Raw genomic sequence first — 20,864 nt, 5'->3', positions numbered from 1 at the left:
GGGCTAGGGCTAGTTCTGGTCAGAAGCAGAGGTACGTCCTATATGTGTACATGGTTAGGTTTGGTCATAGACAGAGGTACTTTAGTTCCGGTCAGAGACAGAGGTGCGTACTTTATTTGTATGTGGTTAGTTCTGGTCAGGAACATAGGTATACGTCCTACTTGGGTATAGGGTTAGTTCTGGTCAGGGACAAAGGTACGTCCTTTATGTGTATATGGTAAGCGTTAGTTCTGGTCAGACACAGAGATACGTCCTACTTATGTAAAGGGTTAGGGTTAGTTCCGGTCAGGGACAGAGTTACGTCAGTTCTAGTCAAGGACAGACGTACGTCAGTTCTGGTCAGAGACAGAGGTACGTCCTACTTGTGTATAGGGTTAGGGTCAGTTCTGGTCAGGGAAAGGGGTACGTCAGTTCTGATCAGAGACAGAGGTACGTCCTACTTGTGCGTAGGGTTCGGGCTAATTTCGGTCAGGGACAGAGGTACGTCTTACTTGTGTATAGGGTTCGGGCTAATCCCGGTCAGGGGCAGAGGTACGTCCTACATGTGTATAGGGTTCGGGTTAGTCCCGGCCAGGGACCAAGGAACGTCCTACTTGTGTATAGGGTTCGGGCTAGTTCCGGTCAGGGACAGAGGCACGTCCTACTTCTGTATAGGGTTCGGACTAGTTCCGGACAGGGACAGTGGTACGTCCTACATGCGTATAGGGCTCGGGCTAGTTCCGGTCAGGTACAGAGGTACGTCATACTTCTGTATAAAGTTAGGGTTGGTTCTGGTCAGGAACAGAGGAACGACCTACATGTGTATATAACGTTAGTTCCGGTCGGGTACAGAGGAAGTACCTGTGTATATGGTGAGTTCTGGTCAATGTCAGGGGAAGGTCCTGCCTGTGTATATGGTGAGAGACAGAGGTAGGTCCTTCATGTTTATAGGATGGCCAAAGTCAGCTATACATGTACAAAGATTCGTTGTATTTGTTCATACAAGGGTCTGGGTTGGTTCTCGTCTGAGGAAAAATCTCTTGCATGAAAATTATAAGGTTTCAAACCAGTTAGAATTGCTACCGTGTGCCAGTCTATTTTGAAGAAACGATTCACTTCCTGCTCTGTGAAATAACTTAAGGATTGTCCGTTATCTAATTTTAAATTGTACCGCTCGTAAACACAAGTTTAGGAATAGGATGTCCTATTTCCATTCTCCAATGTCACTTAGAATTGTGTGATTTAATCAAGGTCAAATAACGAGAATTTCTTTTCATACCAATAACACTTCATTAGTAGGACTTTTTTTTATTTCCCCCAGATATTATGAAACTTATTTAGTCCGATAGAGTATTATTCTAGCAGTTTGCTTTGATATTTTTAACCAGATTGATGAGCTGGATTATTTAAGAGGAAGTAATACTTGGAATCCCCACCTCTTTGATAGCATGACCGCTGATTATTTTTAGAATTGGCAGTGCATTGGAATCTATTGATTAACATAAAAGTTTATTACCTCAGACAGTTTTGAAGAAGAACTGCCCTTATTTTAGGTTTTGCGGTTAACGTTCGTAATTTGTGATTCAAAACAAAACAGCTAACGTTATGCACTAGTAAAGTGTAACCACGCCCCACCCCAGGTCCTGGAAATAGCGGCGACTTTGATTTTCGGTCTAGTCAATCCCAGGTAAAACCCCCGCCGTGCGGGTACAAAATGCTGGTAATATCCCCGTGAAATGCCGCGCACCCACGGGATATTCTAGGTAAGGCCCATTCTCCGCTATATTCGGGGCACTGCGGGGCCACCTGGAAGGTAAAAACACGGCCCATTTCCCCGGCTATCTCCGATATACCCCCTGACCTGGGGGTGGGGGGCGTGGTTACAATTGACTGGTGCATTAATGGACTAGCATTTTATTATGCAATAAATGAAAACAACGTTTCTATATAGAGACTTTATAAAGAAAATGAATCACTGTTCCAAATTGTGTTTTTTATTTAATACTATCCTCAAAGAAGGATTAAAAAATGGCTTTGACATAGTTATAAGTTCAAAGCGTGTGTGGAAGGACGTGCATGTGCATGTGGATGAGACTAAAATCAACCATGTATGCTTAGAATAGGATGGGGTTGATTGTATTCCAGATGTTAAATGGCTCATTTTTTAACATTCAACTTATAAAAAACGGTGTCTTGTGATATATATAGTATACAGGGGGGTAGCTAGGACCTTAAACACTTGTAGGCCCGATGAATCTATGTGAGTTTGGGGACTTTAATATGCACATTACACACACTCAATTATACTTGCAATGATTACAATAAAATCAAGCAATACACCCTGCATGTTGTTGAAATAAACATTAAACTTGCTTTGGTTAAAATAAAACAAACTTTTGAGTAGTTTAAAGTGTTTAAGTAATTATTAGTTTTTATTGCATTTCTGGGTTATTTAAATTTTGTCAGTTTTTAAAAAAGTTGTAGGCCCAGGCCTACAAGGCCTATATGTAGTTACGCCAATTGTTACTTTAATAAAAATATTTCCAATCGATCGTCCACATCGGCTATGCGTTTTTTGGTATATTTTCAATATGATTTAAACATCTATAGAGCTATGCATTAAATTGACAACTGAGGAATGTTTACCCTTTTATGATTAAATATCAAATCCGATCACTTCACCCTGATCGAATCAAAAAAGTAAACCGAAACAAATTTTACAAGTCAAAAGCCCCCCCCCCCCCCCCCCCCCCCCCCCACCACCACCACCACCACCACAATCTCGTACCTCATAAAGACGTGATCGGGAAACAAAAAACCCATCTCTATCCGCTCTATTGGTGGGTTTAGCTTTTTAGGTTTAACCATGACTAAATGTGCAGGTATGTAACTTAATTAACGCTGTTTTTCCGCATTACTTTTTGAACGAAGCACATTGTGTATATTTAAAATCACTCGGTCGAGAAAAACCGCAACTAAATAAGAGATATTTTGAATTTTCTACAACCCACACAATGTCATTATGTTTACCCTCAACCCAGTTTCATGACTATCCTTGAATGTTTTATGGAAAGGGGGGAAACAAGAGCGCCGCGGAGCGAACACCAACGCTCATCTATTATTGTTTTTATTAAAAAGGGACAAAGTTCAATGATTATTAAGGCCACAGTTATGGGCATTGCTATAGATGTACGTACTGTGTCTGGCAACGCATGTACTACGGTTTCGTTTGAATATCTTGAACGTTTTTTTAATTATATCAAAGATTGAAGTTCTTGCACAATGCCGACGCCGACGGCGCGTTGCTATAACATGACATCGAAAAAAACATACAAACTAAAAATGCCATCGCTCAGATCCTTTTATTTTGAGCATGCTTCGTTGAAAAGAAAACTTTTTTACCATTCTAGATTTATTGGCAACCTTACCAGGTTGCTGTTTTAGATAAAAAAAATACCAACAATAAATATAATAATAAATGATATACATTACCAACATTGGTTACTGATTCATCATAAAAGTATGTGAAACTACATATACGAGTATTTCAACACTTGCTGTAATGGTAACAGTCAAGCAGCAGCCCCTGTCCGCTTTAAACGAGAACGGAACACACATCGCCTCTGTAAACTTTAAAGTACATATAACGTGCGTATCAAAATGAGATTGAGTCATTTTTTTTTTATTTTCAATAACACAATGTACTTCTGAAATGTCTGTTCCGAAACGCAACCAATTTCTTGTTAACTATTTGTGTAATTTAAATTCATCAAAATTTGTTCATACAGTCATGAATTTTATGAAGATATACTGTATAATGTTTTGCATTGACTTCGCTTTGAGCGAAGAGGATTTCATGAATTGTATATGACGTCTGAACGAAGCACCAACATTTGTTTCTAGTTAAGTTCACTTTGACCTATTAACCCCAAAGCAAAGTAGGAGTGACACTAACCGTGCTCAAAGTGTATAGCAATACATGGGCATGTATAACAAACATAAATTTTGAGTGATGAACCTTTAACTACTTACACTACTAATAAATGCATCTATGAAAAAAATAATTATTGATAACAAGATTGTAACCATGTATTTAATAGCTGAAAATGCTCAGATGTTAAATGACTGGTGGGTCCTAAAAGATAAACAATGATCAAATATGGTCTCATAAGGTAGTTATACTGTGTTTTCTTCACCCTTCCTTTAAATTAAACACTGTCCTTCATAAGAACCAATGTTTTCGATATTTATTCATCCTGTTCGGTAAATCAAAACATTTGAATTTATTGTGGTACTGCTTATTTGGGAATAAGAGTGCATCTTTAAAAGGTTATTCATGAGCTTGAACTGTTCAACTAATCAATAGTGATCATCGAGACCAATGCATATACTACACCAAATTGTTAACAAATTTATGACCTTGACCTATTGACCAAAACACCAATTTTACTGTGCATGACCAGTGTGCATACCAAGTTTACACAAAATCGTTCAAAGATATTGATCAAAAACGAACTCGACCATATATTTTTTTTTAATTAATGTCAACATGACCTTGACCTACTGACCCCGAATTCAATAGGGTCAACTAGTGACCATGACCAATTTACAAACGGAATTTAAGACTATACACCAAGTCGTTCAAAGGTCATTGAACGGAAACAAATGTGACACCGACAAAGAAAACTTTGCAAGTGAAACAAAAACTCATAGATTTCTAGAATCCATTGTCAATTAAACATAGGCTATCTGAATCTACCTTGAATTCCATATATGACAATAGTAAAAATATAACATTTGTTTTAATTTTATATTTTTAATGACAAGAAAAGAAGGATAACAGAATTTGACATGGTTATGTTAAACATACAATGTTGTTCACAAAGCAACAACAACAATTCTGAAGACTGTGACTGGTAAGTTTCAGACTTGAAAGATAAAACTTGTTTCTATTTTTATTATTCCTAAAACAAATCTATAATTGTAAGTGTACATGAATAGTGTCACAAAAATGCCTAGTCACTGTGAAATGCATGCCCAATTCTATGAATTCCTTATTTTCTAACCTTATAAAGTTCACGTTTCAGCGACAAACATCTACATAACATAGTGGTGTATCACTATCTGTTCTAATGTAAACATGGAAAAATATATCTGTCGCATAGAAATACTATCCTTCAGAGTTTAAACACACTTCCACCAAAACAGAAAAAAAGGGCATTCCTTTTTCAAGGTTATATCGATTTACCCAGTATACAATGTATGGGATAAAACACTCAACATAATTTGGCATAATCTGCAGTTTGATCATCGCTGGTGACCAAAGTTTTTAAGACAAAACAGATTTACGACACAATATTGACATGTTAAAAAAGTATAAAACACATACAACTTGACTAGACATTAACAATTCAATTGCATTAAAACAATACATGTACAGTCCAAAACAAAATGCAGTAAATGTCCTATTAGACGCGCTTGCCCTAATAGAAAGATGTTCAGGGTTGGGTCTTTTCATGGGTCTATTTTCTGATTCTGATTGAGCAATGCTTACCGATACTCAAATTTATTCCTATGAAGTGTTACATCGGTACCATATGTTTATAGTGCATAACGCACGTGCTCAGACAGTTATATGTGTTACCTGCTTGAGGAAAATTGTATACAGTTATTAAAGCCATGTTTTCAGTGACCATTATATTGACTTACACACCAGAGGGTGTATAAACCTATGTTCTAGCAGAGACTGATCGCTGATTGTTCAGTTGCAGACTGTTGACACGGGCTACCATCTAGGTATTGGGTAACAGTGACAAGAGTACTGGGTATTCGAAATTTATACATGACTGATAATCTAAATATGCTGATTTTATCAAGTTTGATGAAAGTGGAAAATGGTTCTTAATAAGCGCTCAGGGTTCTAAAAAGGCATGCGTCTTATAGGTCATCAACGGTAATTTATGCTAAAAGCTTATGGTTGGGGTTGCAAAACCTAATGTGTGCGTGTAGCTGCAGTCAAGTTTAAATGTTATGTTTTTTAATAAGGACAGAAAAGCACATCTTCTTGTGCTAAAATATAAAAAATTCTCTTAAAAGAAGTCCTCACATACACAAATGCACACACACAGTGTTTCGACACCTCTCCGTTAACAAAAAAAAAAGTATTCACCTCAAGCAAGTCAAGCACTATACAAGTACATGTACATCATTATAATGGTTATTTCCTGTTTGTTTTCCTTCATTATTTCATTCAAATCAGCAAGAATGTTTGTGTATGTTGCTTATTATGCCAAAGAATACTTAAATGATATAACTGTGATATGACTAAAATAAAGGGAGCCTTGCCAGATGGAAATGAATGTAACCCTTTCACATATGAGGATAAAACAAACACATACATTATAATAAACCAGCTAAAATATGTCAGATCTTTAATACTACAGGGGTTCTAACAGATGGTAAACATCGATCCTTAAAGAAAAGATGGGGGTTGTTTGAGTATGTTGAGTTCATGCCCAAAGTTGGGTTAAGGGGCTAAGACCCCTTTTGAAATTGTTTTCAAAGTAATTTATATTAATTTCAAGGTACTTCCTACTGTTTTTGATGCAAAGGTCCAAACAATTTACAATATTTTCAACTGTACAAAAGTCTGAAATTAAGAGTTCTCAATTCTGATTTCCTGATTAATCCTGAACTATAGAACCCCTGCATGCAGATGAAAAACTGATATAGAAATACACATGTATGAAATCCAATTGCAAACACACATAAAAACCAAAAAAACAACATAAAACATAAAAAAAATAATCTCTAACTTAAAGCGTATTCTTTAATAAATACATACACACTAGCTATGTACAGACTTATATACAAGCATTACACAAACAAAACAACTGAATGCATCAAATATTCTTGGAATGATGGATTTCAAAGTTGAAGGCATGAAAGGCACAAGCTAGCAGATTAAAAAAGTTCATGTAGATAGAATTACACCTTAATTAATATCTGTATATTGTTGTTGATTTTTCAGTCTTATGGATGGCCTATTCATTTTCATTAAAGATTTTCAGTTTTTTAAGCCATTCTCAAAGTATGACCAATATACAAATCAATTTCTGTTTTCCCGAAATGGCAAGAGCCTAAAATCAGGAGTGGTAATCAATAACATAGGGGTTTAAATACATGCAAATTCTAAAGGTTTCAGTTTACTGTAATATCACTGACTGTTGACATTTATATTTCTTGAAAATGGTTCTTCAAATACAATTATTAGTTTTTTAAAAACCCAAAGGAAGAGGATACAAAATAATCCAAGTGAATGGGGACACAACCTCTCAACCCAGGAGGCATTTTGGGACTAAATTTATAAAACACCTTTTCATGTCGATGGTTCACTCTAAAATACAGGAGTGCAATTCACAATGCCTCAGGTAAACCCCTGTCAGTTACAGTTACTCCACTTATTGACTCTTTTTATTCTGGTCTTCATTTATTCAAATCTATGCTCTTAAGATTATTCTGTTGTTTTCTACACAACAATAAAAGTAATTGATTTTAAGGCAATTAAATTATTTTCCTTATCAAAGACAGAAAAGTATTAAATGCCTCTATATGAAATAAATGCATAAAAGATAAAAAAAATAAATAAATCTGTAAATTGAAAAAAACATCAACCTAGTTTCAATACTGTCTGTTTCAATAGTAATATTTAAATAGATATACATTGATATCTCTTTTCATTCACATTTCACCATTATTTTGTTCATTACTTCCTTTATTATTGCTTTCTACTGTAATAAATACTCTTCTTTTAAATTGATTTGTATGATTTCTCATTTAATTCTCATTTTAATGAAGCTCACAAAAACATTTCCCACCTTAGTCACATAAACGCAAATGAAAAAAAAAAATGTTTCAATTTGATTTCAAAATAATACCTAGAACTTCAGCTAGTATATTATTATAAGCTTTGTAAAATTGAGGTCCAAACGTACTACATCTTATTTTCTGAAAGCACCAAGCAAAAACCTGAAGATACAATACTATAAAGTGAATACTTTTGTACAAGCTACAACAGCATAATTATAATTTAGATAACCACTATACATACCATTCATAAAGTTTGGACACTGTGTTTAAGATTGAAGCACCAATAATTTGCGTGAATTTCCTACATCAGACCTAATGCTATCAGAATAAATATATTCTAATCAAATCATGTCATTTCACAATAACAGGTTAAATATGAAAATTGTCTATATTTTATTTTGTCCACAAAAAATAGTTTTAGCAAATATTAAAGCGAATGCTTTTAGCGCTATTTCATGAACCTATATTGCTCCCAAATCAAACTAATGTAGCATAGGCAGTAAGGCTTTAGCGGAAGCTTTCAGCATCATTACATGTGACTGTATTCCTCCTAAATCAAACTAGTACTTCAACCATAGACTCAAAGCAAAAGCGTTGTATAATAAGTTTTCAGCTTCTAAAATACTATTTTTCATATTCAAATACATACATGTAGTTATGAAAAAAAACACAACATGAATTATTGCACAACAAACAAAAATAATTGACTGAAGAATGATTTATATCTATTTTCAAATCAATTTTCAATTTTAAGTAAAAAATAGTCTAATAGAGAGAAGATTTAAGCATGTTTTTACACGGATTAAATATCTCGGCAGTATTTATAAAATACCTTTTGTAATTTCTGAACTGAAGTCAACTTCCTTAATTTTTCATAGTCATATTAAAGATATTCAAGAGGTATTTATAAGAGCTTCAAACTTTAGAACAGTCATTGAAAATAAAAGTTTTTCAAATATTATTAAGTCATTATTTCATATGACCAGTTAGTTTACTTCAGAAAATGACTTCAGAAAAAACTTTAGATGATTTATTAATACCAACCCTGCTTTTGAATGTAAGAGGAAAAATTTCCCAATTCAATTAACTAGTAATACATTGTGGAGTGTCATTCTTCAGTCAATTTCTCATACTAGACAAAACACCAAACTTGGTAAAACATGGAAGCCACATTGTATTTTGATCAATAACTGACACTTTCACTATTAAAAATCATAAAGCATATCAATTTCATCTACTCAGGTGTAATACCCATTTCACGAATTATTAAAACTATGTTTATTTCTAATGCCTGTTGTATTGAATGTTGTAAGGAAATGGTATATTGATATTTCTTTTCCTGTTCGTAAAAATAAAAAGAAGAAGATTTTTTTGCAATATTCAAAGTTTCTGTAAATTTACAATAGAACATTTAGGTCATTTAAGTATAATATCAAATCTGCAACGTATCCTTTTAATAATCAATTGCTATCTTAATCAGATCCCGGATTCAGAATATAAAAAATTGTCTTGATAAATTAAATTACAAGACAGATACAACAAACTTGACTCATTCAAAAAATAATATCATCTAACATATGCTTATATGTGGGCCATGCTATGGCACAAAATGTAAGTTATCTTGGCTTGATGTAAATGCAGATTCATAACGAAGGACATGGTGCACCAGCAGCCGTCTTTCAAAGTCCGCTACTTGGCCTATTTCTTCTTGGATTTTCCGAGGACGACGGTTTTAAAGATGGACCCGACCTTGTTCAGGTATCCCTGTACAACCTTCTGTCTCCGCAGACCTGGCATCATCAGCGTTATGTTCACTGAAAATATGACACATGGTCTTAACAATGTTCAAGGTCAAGGTTTGTTGTTGATTTACATCCAAACTTCAACAACACTTGTGTCGATTTTTTATTTTGCCATATTGAAATACAATGCAATATTGTTTACCTTAAATTTGAACAATATTGCGTGGAGTGAACACTGATGGTCTCTTAAGTAAGCAGCATAATTAAACTACTATAAAAGTTACAGTTATGAGCCTTGCTCTGCATGTATCTATTGCCTGTCAACATGTGTACCAATTTTCAGTTTAATATCTTGAAAACAAATTGAGTTGCAGCCAAATCTTTGGATAATGATGCCCACCTGGACTTTTCTCCAGAGGAGCTTACAAGAACAGTACCTTTTTTTAGCTAGCAAATTCTGAAGATGGTAAGACTTATGGAAGTATGTTAGTACCCTATCAGTTTTAATGAACTCATACCAGATAGTCATTACAAACTTACACATAAGATAAGTAAGAAGCAGATTGTCTATTTGACTGCCAACCCATGCGAACACCGCCAGCAAACCCATCACTAGGATGAAATACTGAAATGGAAAATATATGAGCCAGCTTAGTAATGGCGCCACAATAGTGACAATACACTTATGAAGAAAACATTATATTCTTTTTTTCTAATGAAAACAGCAATAATCAGCAGCTGATACAGTGATACATCACAGTCAAAATAGTTTCCATATCCTGTCTTTAATATGACCCAAGACATCTGGGCCAAAGATACCTTTTGACAATAGGTCGACCTGCACAAATGGTCGATGAGCTGGTCGAATACAAGAATTAAAATCAAAATTTGGTAGAAAAGTGATAATAGCTAGATGGTGATATTACTATTTATCATACTAAATAGCCATTGTCAACTCCTTAAGCACTTGAGTGTTCAATTGACTGAATCTGAATCGATCAAAGCTGAACTATTAACTATCAGTTTACTTTCTGCTTTGTTGAAATCATCAAACATATGCTTTGTTTTATATGGATCTACCATATGAAACCAAAACCATGTTTGATTGAATACATACCATTCTTATTAAAAGCCATTATCTCCCTTTGTAAACAACCCATATAAAAAACTTTAGTGAATGAACACTCTTGTCATACCACTTTAGGTCTCTCGTTCTTCAGGGAAATCATGGTGCCTGTCATGTCAGAGAGATGGTAGCGGAAGTTGTGGATACGGATACAGATCTGCTCATATTGCTTCTCCTGTATGCCTGTCCTGTAATGCGTAACATGGTTTTTGGAAAAAACGAATATGTATTGAAACAAATAATGGCTAAATTCCCTTCTCATAAAATATATTACAGCTTGTGGCTGTACTCATGAATATATGTCTTTGTAAAAGCCATATAATCAACATGTGACTTGAGTACACTCATGTGATTACCAGCAATTAGGATGTCCTCATGGATAAGCTATATTTTTCTATTCACCAACTTTCACATTTCAGGCCCAATGAGTGGTTTTGTACATATTTCTCTTAATAGTCAATAGACAAAAGTAATCAAAATAACTTAATTTAAAAGAAATTTCATTGTGGCCTCATTTAAGATAATAGAACTTGTCCATCTTACATTGAGAACTATGTTAGTGAAAACCCTTCTTTAATTGGATATAGAGAAACCACATGAAAGTAAGATATCCATGAAACCAATTTGTAAGTGTAAAATTATCTAGATTTTAAACTGTACACATGATTTCAGCAGAACAAGATAAATACAGGACAAATGGTAATGCCATAATGGGAAACTCAATAAAGCAGAAACATAACCAAAACACTCTGAATTGACTTACCACTTGCTTCTTCCTAGAACTGTAGGCCCCACAAGGGGTACCAGGAAGTCAATGAGACTGAGTGTGAGGCCCAGCAGAGAGAACGTTGTCAACACTGATGGCTCAAAGTACCAGATCAACCTGTAGTCAAAAGTTGAACAGTCATTAAAACCCTGGTCACATCCACATTTTGAGCTCAGTTCAAGTAGGTTTTGCAAAATCTTAGTCTGTACAGACATAATTAGCTGGTACAAGCATCAGACGGAACTTGTTTCAACGAGCTCCATATATCTTTATACGATCTTTCATGAGTTGCAATTTTATACAAAAAGTTTAGGTTCGTTTAGGGAGAGTTATAAACCAAGCATTTTGGCGATCTTTAGAACTTTTCCTTAACAAGTTTCATAATAACATGTATTTAATGGCAACAATCTTAAAATTATTTTTATCACATGACACATTTGAAACAAAAATATAATTTTCTACGTTTGATTGAAAAGAATTAGGAGAAAATTGTTTCCCCTTGTATCGTTCCGAAACGATACGCCTGGGGGCGCTATGATTTCGCGCTCTATCGAGCACGTGTTTACCGTGCAATATTGATTGATTCATTCAGCGCATGGTCACCAAGCTGTGTACAAGCATGTCCGACGTTTTTTATTTCAAAAAACTTAACGGGTTCATTCATATCAAACATCGGAACTCATCATTATATTCTTGAAATCAGTATACATTATGATATACAAAATTTTGTCTTTATGTTTAACAAAAGTTGTGTTGTTACATAGATATATCAATGCTTTTTGAATAATTTCAATGAAAATGTGTTGTTTATGTTAGTATATGTTGAAATATGTGAAAATGTTTGTGTATGTACAGTTGATTGGCCATGACGCTTACAACAAATTAAACATTTGTATAATCTACATGTTGTTTTTCGTCTTAGTACAAGATCGAATTAGTAAGATAGAGTGAGTAAGGATTGATTCTAGGGGATATGAAGATTGATGCTATATTGTAAGACGAATATGAGTCATTGTTGAGTTATATTAAAGATGCACTCTTACTACCAAATAAAATTACCACAATTAATGCATTTTTTGATATACACCAAAAAGGGTGAATAAATGACAAAAACAATGGTTCTTATGAGGGATGCCGAGTTTAATTTGAAAGAAAGGTTCAGAAAGCACAGTATTTCTACCGTATGAAATGATAGTAGATCAGAGTAAATCTTTTAGCATTCACCAATCATTTAATATTTTTGCGTTTTCAGCTAGTAAATACACGGTCATAATCTTGTTATAAGTAATAAAGATTTTCCAAAAGTGCAGTAAGTTTAGTAAGTAGTTTAAGCTTTATCACTAAAAATTTATGTTTGTTATACATGTGTATGTATTGACTTTGAATAAGAGTGTCACTTTAAACAAGTGAAGTATAAGAAAATATGCTTTGGTTGTTTAACACTTGAAACACATAGTCATTTAATAAAAATAATACACTAATTTGAAAATGTGTCGGGAATGCCAAATAATTTTAAAATCTAACCTTGTATGACAAAGATATGGAATGGACACAAACTATCATCAGTAAGGCTTATATAGAATCAAAAACGCGAGGCGTTGAAAGACTATCTGCGGGCAAATATTTGAGAGTTTTATTTTTTATTTGAACTATGGGAATGGGTGAAGAGTACATAAATAAAAGTGAAAAATGTGCCGACAGCGCTTTTGCCCACACTGGGCTAAGGAACAAACATATCTATATCTTTATGGCGTCTTGTGTCATTTTGTTTTTGTAAATGTCACTTCAATCGTCGTAATCCCCCATCCCCATGTATTTAGTGTTACAATGTATTATGCCCCATTTCAATCGTTTCTAAAGGTTTTTCGTTGCTTTGATCAGATATCATACGATAGGAAAATACAATACATCATATATATATACTTGAAACACATAGTCATATATATCATTTCCTTTTATTAACATACACGTTTTGTTTAGGGAAAATTATTTTTTTACAAACAACTTCAGCAATAATTCCATTCAAAATGCACAATTTTATATCAATTATCGACGTATCCCCATGTATTTAAAGTTACAGGAAATGCTCTTTTCAACCGCGTCTAAACGTTTTTCGGTGCTTTGATTAGAAAGCATACGTCAGACAAATTTTATAAACTTACACGTTCTAATTCTTTAAGTAAAATGATTTTATTTTTACGAGCAACTTTAGCAATAACACCTTTTAAAATGCAGGGCTTATCAGATGGTCGTTTTCCCGTGGTGAGGACAAACATGTGGACAGTTAATGTATGTAGAAACTATGTTTCGATTATAGGTCAGTTAATGAAGTTGAAACTAGTTTTAGATTATCGGAACTAGTCTGTTTTTTATGAATGGGATTAGGATTGTGTTTTTTAAAGTTTATTGATAAATTTAATGTTATTTATGTTTATTTTTTTTTTTTTTTGTAAGTACCTGTGTAGAAACAGTACTAGTGCTGTTATGAATGCTTCGTACTCTTTGGATGTTAAACAGGTTTAATCCGAACTACTTTGCTTCACCAAACGTATGCACGACTCACTGTCGTATCAGGGCATGTGTGCTTATATAAATTGAAAGCCTAATGTCTAAAACTATGCCAAGAATACACCGGAACGAAGGTTTTATGCAAAAATGAAAACATCTCATTAGAAATATAAACGCCTAAAATCGTAGAATGAATAGTATCTTGTTATTGTGTAGCAGGTAAATTACAATGTATAGTATTTGAAGCATTATCAATGCGAAACCTGAGATACAACTATTTTAACACTATGACAATAATTATATTTGTTTCTTATCTCATAAAAGTCAAATAAAAAATCACCATTACAAATAAGCGTGCTTCAGGGTCACGTCAGGTTTAAATAACAAACCCTGCAGGCAATGGGACACTTGCGGTCAGTAATAATTCCTGAAACATCATGGGCTAAACTAGAGTGAATATCAATACTGTATGTTATCTTCCTACCAGAGCCTCCATTATCTTGACCCCCATTAATCTGATAAATATAACGATCTAAAAATAGTTATATTCAGCTAAAAAACAACGGGATACATAATTATAGCGCGGAAATAGCCAAACAAGCAAAAACTCATACTCGGACTGCAACACGACCAATCCATTTGTATAGTTTCGAGGTCATTCTGCTAAACATAGAGCGCATTGAGACAAAAAAATGGGTTAAAACGACATGAATAGAAGTAGTTCTTTGGAGTTTGTGGTCTTAAAGACTACCTGCGCGCATGCGCAGATAGTCTAAAAACCTACTAATTTCAGAGGGTTGCTGATACCTTGACCTTGAAGGTAGGGAAGTTGATCCTCATGGTGGTCACTTCTGCCAAATAATTTTAAAATCCGACTGAGTGGAAAAAGAAATGGACCAGACATTAAGGGACAGAGAGTCTGAAACATACTAAGTCATAAGGTTGCCGTTACCTTGACCTTGAAGGCAGGACACAGGTGCTGTACTCGAAACATCAGCATGCTATTGTGGTCTCTTCTGCCAAATTATTTTAAAATCAGACCCTCAATGAGAAAGATATGTTAAACACAATCCATTATCAGTAAGGCTTATTTAGCATACTAATTTCAAAAGGCTGTGGTGACCTTGACTTTAAAGGTAGAGACATGGGTCTTGAGCGCAATACATCCTCATGCTATGGTGATTACTTCTGTTAAATAATTTTACAACCTGACTATGAATAAGAAAGGTATGAACCGGACAAAAACAGGATCGAAGGACGTGATGACGCACATCATTCCAAATTAGCCCCCACTTCACTTAGTGAAGCAGGGGTATAATAATAAATTTTGACAGTTTTTCATTCATTCAATAATAAGTCATACAGAAAGATAAATGATGTGGTGGCGATGATGATGCCAGGGTAGATGGGCTTTTCCCAATTCAGGAGCTGGTTGAGAGGCAGCAAAACTTCACGCCATCCTTCAAGATCATTCTTAATCTGACTCAGAGGGTCTAGTGTCTCCTGCAAATGTAATCACATAATATTAGTGCTAGGTTTTGGACTACAGATATATCAGAGTTCGCGCAACCCATCTGACCAACCATTTAAGTCTGGTAAAATTAGAGTGGAACTGGTATTTATTTTTCCAAATTTACTATAGACAATAAGATTTTTTCATAAAATAGGATTTTTCTGTCTGGTAAAAGCTAGAAGCCTTTCGCATGTCTGAATAAAACACATATATTTAAGGTACATAATTACTTTAGGGTTGTAGGTAAAAGTTATGGCAGGGTGCTGTACTCTGTCCTGACACTTCTGCCCTGGGCAAACTTCTGTGTTATAATATATATAACATTACACAGACAGGTTATGTTTTTTAAAGCCTTTATATCTGAACATTTCGGCATTACACTTTCATCAGTAAAAAAAAGACAATCAAAAAAAGGGAAGTGACTTCAACTTTGTACACTGTTTAATGATGGCATGTCGTTTAGCAGCAAAACCAATGATGTTGATAGAAACAAAAATATGATATAGACATATACATAGAAACATAGAAGTATTTAAGATCACAATTGATACAATAGCCTATTAGAAATTGCACAATAAAATCTCAGAGGTCTATCTACAGTGCTATCAAATTCAAAATCAAATAAGTTTACCAATAGAAAAAGAGTGTGATTTAAAAAATAAATTAATTTGTATTGGATAAAGGCAGAAATAAAGAGTAAACATGCTGTAATCTATAAGGAAAGAAGGGTGCTTCCAAAAAGGGCAGGGTGCAGCACCTTTGAGGTTTTCTATTCTTCAAAACAAGTAACTTTAAAGTTGATTGGATCATTTTGTGTGTTCATTTTGTTTTGTCTGCTTCTTGGGTAATTTGCAGGCATGCCCACAGGGACTGCATTCATTCAGCCTGAACATAAAAGTTAAACATTTAATGCATTCAATCATTAAAACAACATTTGCCTTAATTAAAAAAGGTACCAGATGAAAAGTTTTGTTAGTATAATCAGTCACCTTTAAACAATTAGTTTTAAAGAAGCATAATTACTGATGTATAAATCAGCAGGTAGTTCAAGTTGATAATTTCCCTAATGATGCATTTTGTAAAAATGTTTAGTAGAGTGAGTCGCCAGTATACACATGTCATCTGGGTGAATTGCATAGACAGAGCGCCATTCAGTGGGACAACTGTCTTATCAAGCAATAACCCCCTTATAAAATATGATCCATCTACCTTCCACTATTTTCTACTTTAAGTGTGGCTCAATATAAAAAATTATCCACATGGTTGTTGAATTTCCCTTTGGATTTATTTTAGACACGCTCGGAGGCGGAGCATTATTGACTAGGAGGAATTTAAGAAGCTATGACTAGCTGTTGAGTACAAAAGAGTTTGCCTAAGCAAAAACCTAACAGAAACAGTGCTATCTCATTAAAATATAATTAGTTAATAGAAAAAGAACATGAAAGTCTGAATATGGCATTTACAGTTCATTTGAAAAGCAGATTTTCTTTGCAATAACCCATATCAATAAAGCGCTCTCCTCAATGCAGAAAATTCTACCTATGTGAACCTTGGTGCATTCTATGATATTGTACCACTGCATAGGATTTGTTTGTGTAAGGCTCAAAAACAAACAATGCACCTTAATAAATCTGGAAATGTAAGTCTACCAGCCAATAGGCAATATTATCTAGTAGCCATACATAATAATAATAATACCGTTATACGTATACGTATCACTTTTTAAGTAATACAATTGAAATTCGGTTAATGATTGTCCAGCTGTTAGCACAGCAATGCATTTATAAGGTCGCCAAATCATACAACAAATCATTGTCTAATTACCTCCCGATCGTCGTTAGAAATAAGACTATGATTCGTTTCTGACTCCATTTTGCATGAAATTTCTTTGGCTCCATGCTTGAGTTCTTTTATTTTGTTATAAAATTCAAGAGAAACAGGGAACCAAATATTAGGAATACAAGAATCAAGTAAACGTTTGGTCATTTTCTAAATAGACTTCATCGAACAAAATAAAGCGTCTGATTGATTCGGATCATCACATGAGTTGGAGATCCTTTGGTTTTTCCCTAAGACGCAAAAAGAAAGTTATTACACAAAATTAATATCAAAAAAAATAGTGAAAGTAAATGAATACACTTAAAGTGAATTATTTCATTTTTTAGGTAATGCCTTATAATTATTTTCACCATCTGTTGCAATGTCATACAGTAAATAAATCTGATGTCACTTTATATTGTGATAATTTAAGCTTCTGTTTAAGGAGACTGATCATGTCATAAATAATATCAAATACGTAATTAATATAATATCAAAAAAACTAAACTGGTTGTACAGTATTCTATGGTTGTTCAATTTTACACATTTCTTGTACGGCATATGTACAGCAGACAATAATCAGCTTTAAAACAACTTTTTCAAACTTAAAATATGGTGTATTGTGAATAATGTATTTATTGACAAACATGAACATTATCCGTTATAAGAAATATGTAAGTGAACATGGGTATGATACAATGGTACCTCAGCCAGGTTTTTATATAAATTTGCTGTATGATATGCCAATGTCGGCCAATTTGAGTGCAAATCTGGGCCAGCAATGTGCCATATCGTCTGTACCCCCAAAAAACAGTGCGAGAGAAAGTGAAACAATGCAAAACATTTTTTTGCTGTTTCACCTGGGAGTAGAATTATTGTTCCCAGATTTCACTGAACTGTCATATTCCATATATAGTGACACTTGCTGTTGTGGGTATTTAACTACCCGGTAGTTTTCAATCTGTCCATGATGCATTACATGTAGTTGTCAATCAATGATAATGGTGTTATATTATTTCTTGTTAATTTGGCATTAATACATGTAGGTTCATCAAAACTTTTTAGAAGAACCATGGACAAATGATTTTATTGCTGTTTCCAAATTTTGAGTAAGATGTTTTTTTGCTAATTAGAAGTGTTCTTTTTGTTTTTTTTGTTTTATTTTGGCAATAATACTTGTTAGAACCATCCTTCTCAAAAAAGTGCGCATTTAATCTGCTTTAAACATAGCGGTATTGACACCATATTTTTTGTTACAGAGTGGATTTAAAACTAGAAAAAAGTGCTCTTTTTGTGACTGAAGTGCATTAATTCTGCAAAAAAAGTGTACTCATTTAGGACTAAAAGTGCATTTTTGTGCATTGAAAAGCGCTTTTTTTTTTGCTAAAAGCATTTTTTTACTTCATTTTTTCTATAAAGGGCATTTTGGTAAAAGGGTATTTTTTGAGGCCTTGGCTGAGGCAAAACAATTGATATGATCTCATTCATGACTTATTACGAAATTCACCAGAAGTTTTTACTTCCTTATTTTTTGATGGCTTTAAAACTTCTTACAGTCTTAAATTAAGGTTTACATGTCTTCAATTTGAAGAATAAATAAAAATGATTGCAGTTCTTTAAATTTACTTTTTATATACTGTTGGTCTATGTGACAGTGTCTATTCTGGAGATATTAAATGTTCAGCAACAATTCAAATACCCTCATTGATGTATTTTACCAATGGTTCAGAAAGTTCTGTCTTATACATGCACTTAAGTGGTCTTTCAATACTCAGTGGTAGGAAATAAAAGCATAATTGACAGTCTACAATTTACATAGATAAAATGTGTCACTGTTGTTTTGTTTTGGAGACAGTCTGCGCAAATAGCACAAGCCTGAAAGCTTAAGGCTTGTAAAATCTCTTCTGGATCTATAGAAATTCCAGAGCTTCATTCCCAAGGGCTTGAACTTCTTTGAGCATGCTAATCTGAACAAAACTGTATGGGCTTTCAAGTCTTTCATTAAGACCTATGATTTTGATTATTCATCAGCCCTAAATTCTTCTACATATCATTTCTTTTCCTTTATTGATACTGTATATAAAGCAATAATAGAAATTAGACTTAGAACAAGTCCAAATTCTTACATTTTTATTTTGCTTAAGGAAATATAACAAGCCCAGCTATATAAAATTCAATTTTTGAACAAACCTGGCTATCATTTTCCCAGTGCTGGGCTTGTGCTTATTTCGGCCACTTATTGTTTTATTTTAGTTTCAGAATGATTTGACGAAAACATTTAAAAAGCATGATGCTTGAAGATGAATGGAAAGGTCAGACATTGCACCAGTTTGCAATGTTTGATCGACATGATGCCATGTCCGATATTCTCCTTGGAGAGGAACGCATGAATATCAATGCCCCGGACCGTCTTGGCAGAACGCCAGTATTTACAGCTGTGTCGAACAACAGCATCAAATGTCTGGAGGTTCTTCTACAACATGGAGGTGGGTGAAAGAAGAGAGGCAAAGTAAATTTCCCTCAATTTAATGTACTTACAATAGATGATCACATAATATCAGGGTACAAAATTATTCAAGGTTATAAGTGTATAATGCTCTTAATTACAATATATGTGTAATAGTTAAACAATATTGTGAAAAATCTTCTGAACTAATAAGCATGGTACTTATTGGAGGCTGATAGGCTGAAGGCTGAGATCTCATTGGCTGTAAATGTAGGTTTTAGTCTAAAGATATGTTAAGATTTATTCTACAGGCTGTGAAAAATATGAGCTTAATTTAGGGAGTTATGCCCCTTAATAATCTGAAAATAACAATTAAGATGATTGTTTGCATGACTAGCAGTGCATTTGTTTCTCCTAACACTCTTATAAGAAAAGATAAAAAATGTAAAATTAATATCAATAAATAAAATTTGTGTTCAGGATGTATATTGATATGTATGGAGGTGACATTGTAATAGAAATGATAATTATGTACATGTTTTCTCTATTTAAGCTGATTCAAGTGTTGCCACCAATGAACAGCTTAACAAAATGGTAAGGTATTCTTTTCCTGTAATATAGCAGTCGAATTTAGTCCATCTGTGCATTTGTATATCTGTCCATAACATTTTGCCTATAACTTATTCATTGATGAATTACCTTGATTTCAACTTGATTCAAATGTTGTCCACATTGAGACGATGTGCAGTGACCTTGACCCTGGTCCATACCTCAAAGGCCAAGGTCACACGAGACATTTAAAGGTCAGAGTACACATGCTCGTGGCCACGCTATAACTTATTTATGCATTGATGGATTACTATATAAATTGGTACAAATGTTGTCCTCATTGAGATGATGTGAATTGACCTTGACCCAGATCCATACCTCAAAGGTCAAGGTCACACAAAACATTTAAAAGTCAGAGTACACATGCTTGTGTCGGCGCTATAACTTAATTATACATTGATGGATTACTATATAACTTGGTACAAATGTTGTCCTCGAGACAATGTGCATTTACCCAGATCTCTACCTCAAAGGTCAAGGTCACACAA

General features: G+C 34.0%; 2 protein-coding genes across 2 annotated transcripts in view; one reads left to right on the top strand and one right to left on the bottom strand.

Annotated features, from left to right (window-relative positions):
• Nucleotides 1-4,921: 4,921 nt before the first annotated feature.
• On the bottom strand, nt 4,922-17,434 carry LOC128211267 (ADP-ribosylation factor-like protein 6-interacting protein 1). Its single transcript, XM_052915859.1, has 6 exons — nt 17,328-17,434; nt 15,354-15,493; nt 11,480-11,599; nt 10,787-10,904; nt 10,131-10,215; nt 4,922-9,662 (listed from the first exon to the last, which is right to left on the bottom strand). The coding sequence occupies exons 1-6, from the start codon at nt 17,373-17,375 to the stop codon at nt 9,547-9,549; spliced, it is 627 nt and encodes a 208-aa protein (XP_052771819.1). The 5' UTR covers nt 17,376-17,434; the 3' UTR covers nt 4,922-9,546.
• Nucleotides 17,435-17,555: 121 nt separating this feature from the next.
• The window catches only part of LOC128205132 (leucine-rich repeat serine/threonine-protein kinase 1-like), a 45,580-nt gene continuing 42,271 nt past the window's right edge, over nt 17,556-20,864 (top strand). The window contains exons 1-3 of the mRNA XM_052906578.1: nt 17,556-17,668; nt 19,575-19,807; nt 20,321-20,361. Coding sequence (XP_052762538.1) covers nt 19,609-19,807; nt 20,321-20,361 — 240 coding nt within the window. The 5' untranslated portion in view covers nt 17,556-17,668; nt 19,575-19,608. The remainder of the gene's footprint in view (nt 17,669-19,574; nt 19,808-20,320; nt 20,362-20,864) is intronic.

This window comes from Mya arenaria, chromosome 2 (assembly GCF_026914265.1).
Source record: "Mya arenaria isolate MELC-2E11 chromosome 2, ASM2691426v1".
Classification (NCBI taxonomy): domain Eukaryota; kingdom Metazoa; phylum Mollusca; class Bivalvia; order Myida; family Myidae; genus Mya; species Mya arenaria.
The sequence above is the reverse complement of the archived record's forward strand: the minus strand, read 5'-3'. Positions and strand labels throughout refer to the sequence as shown.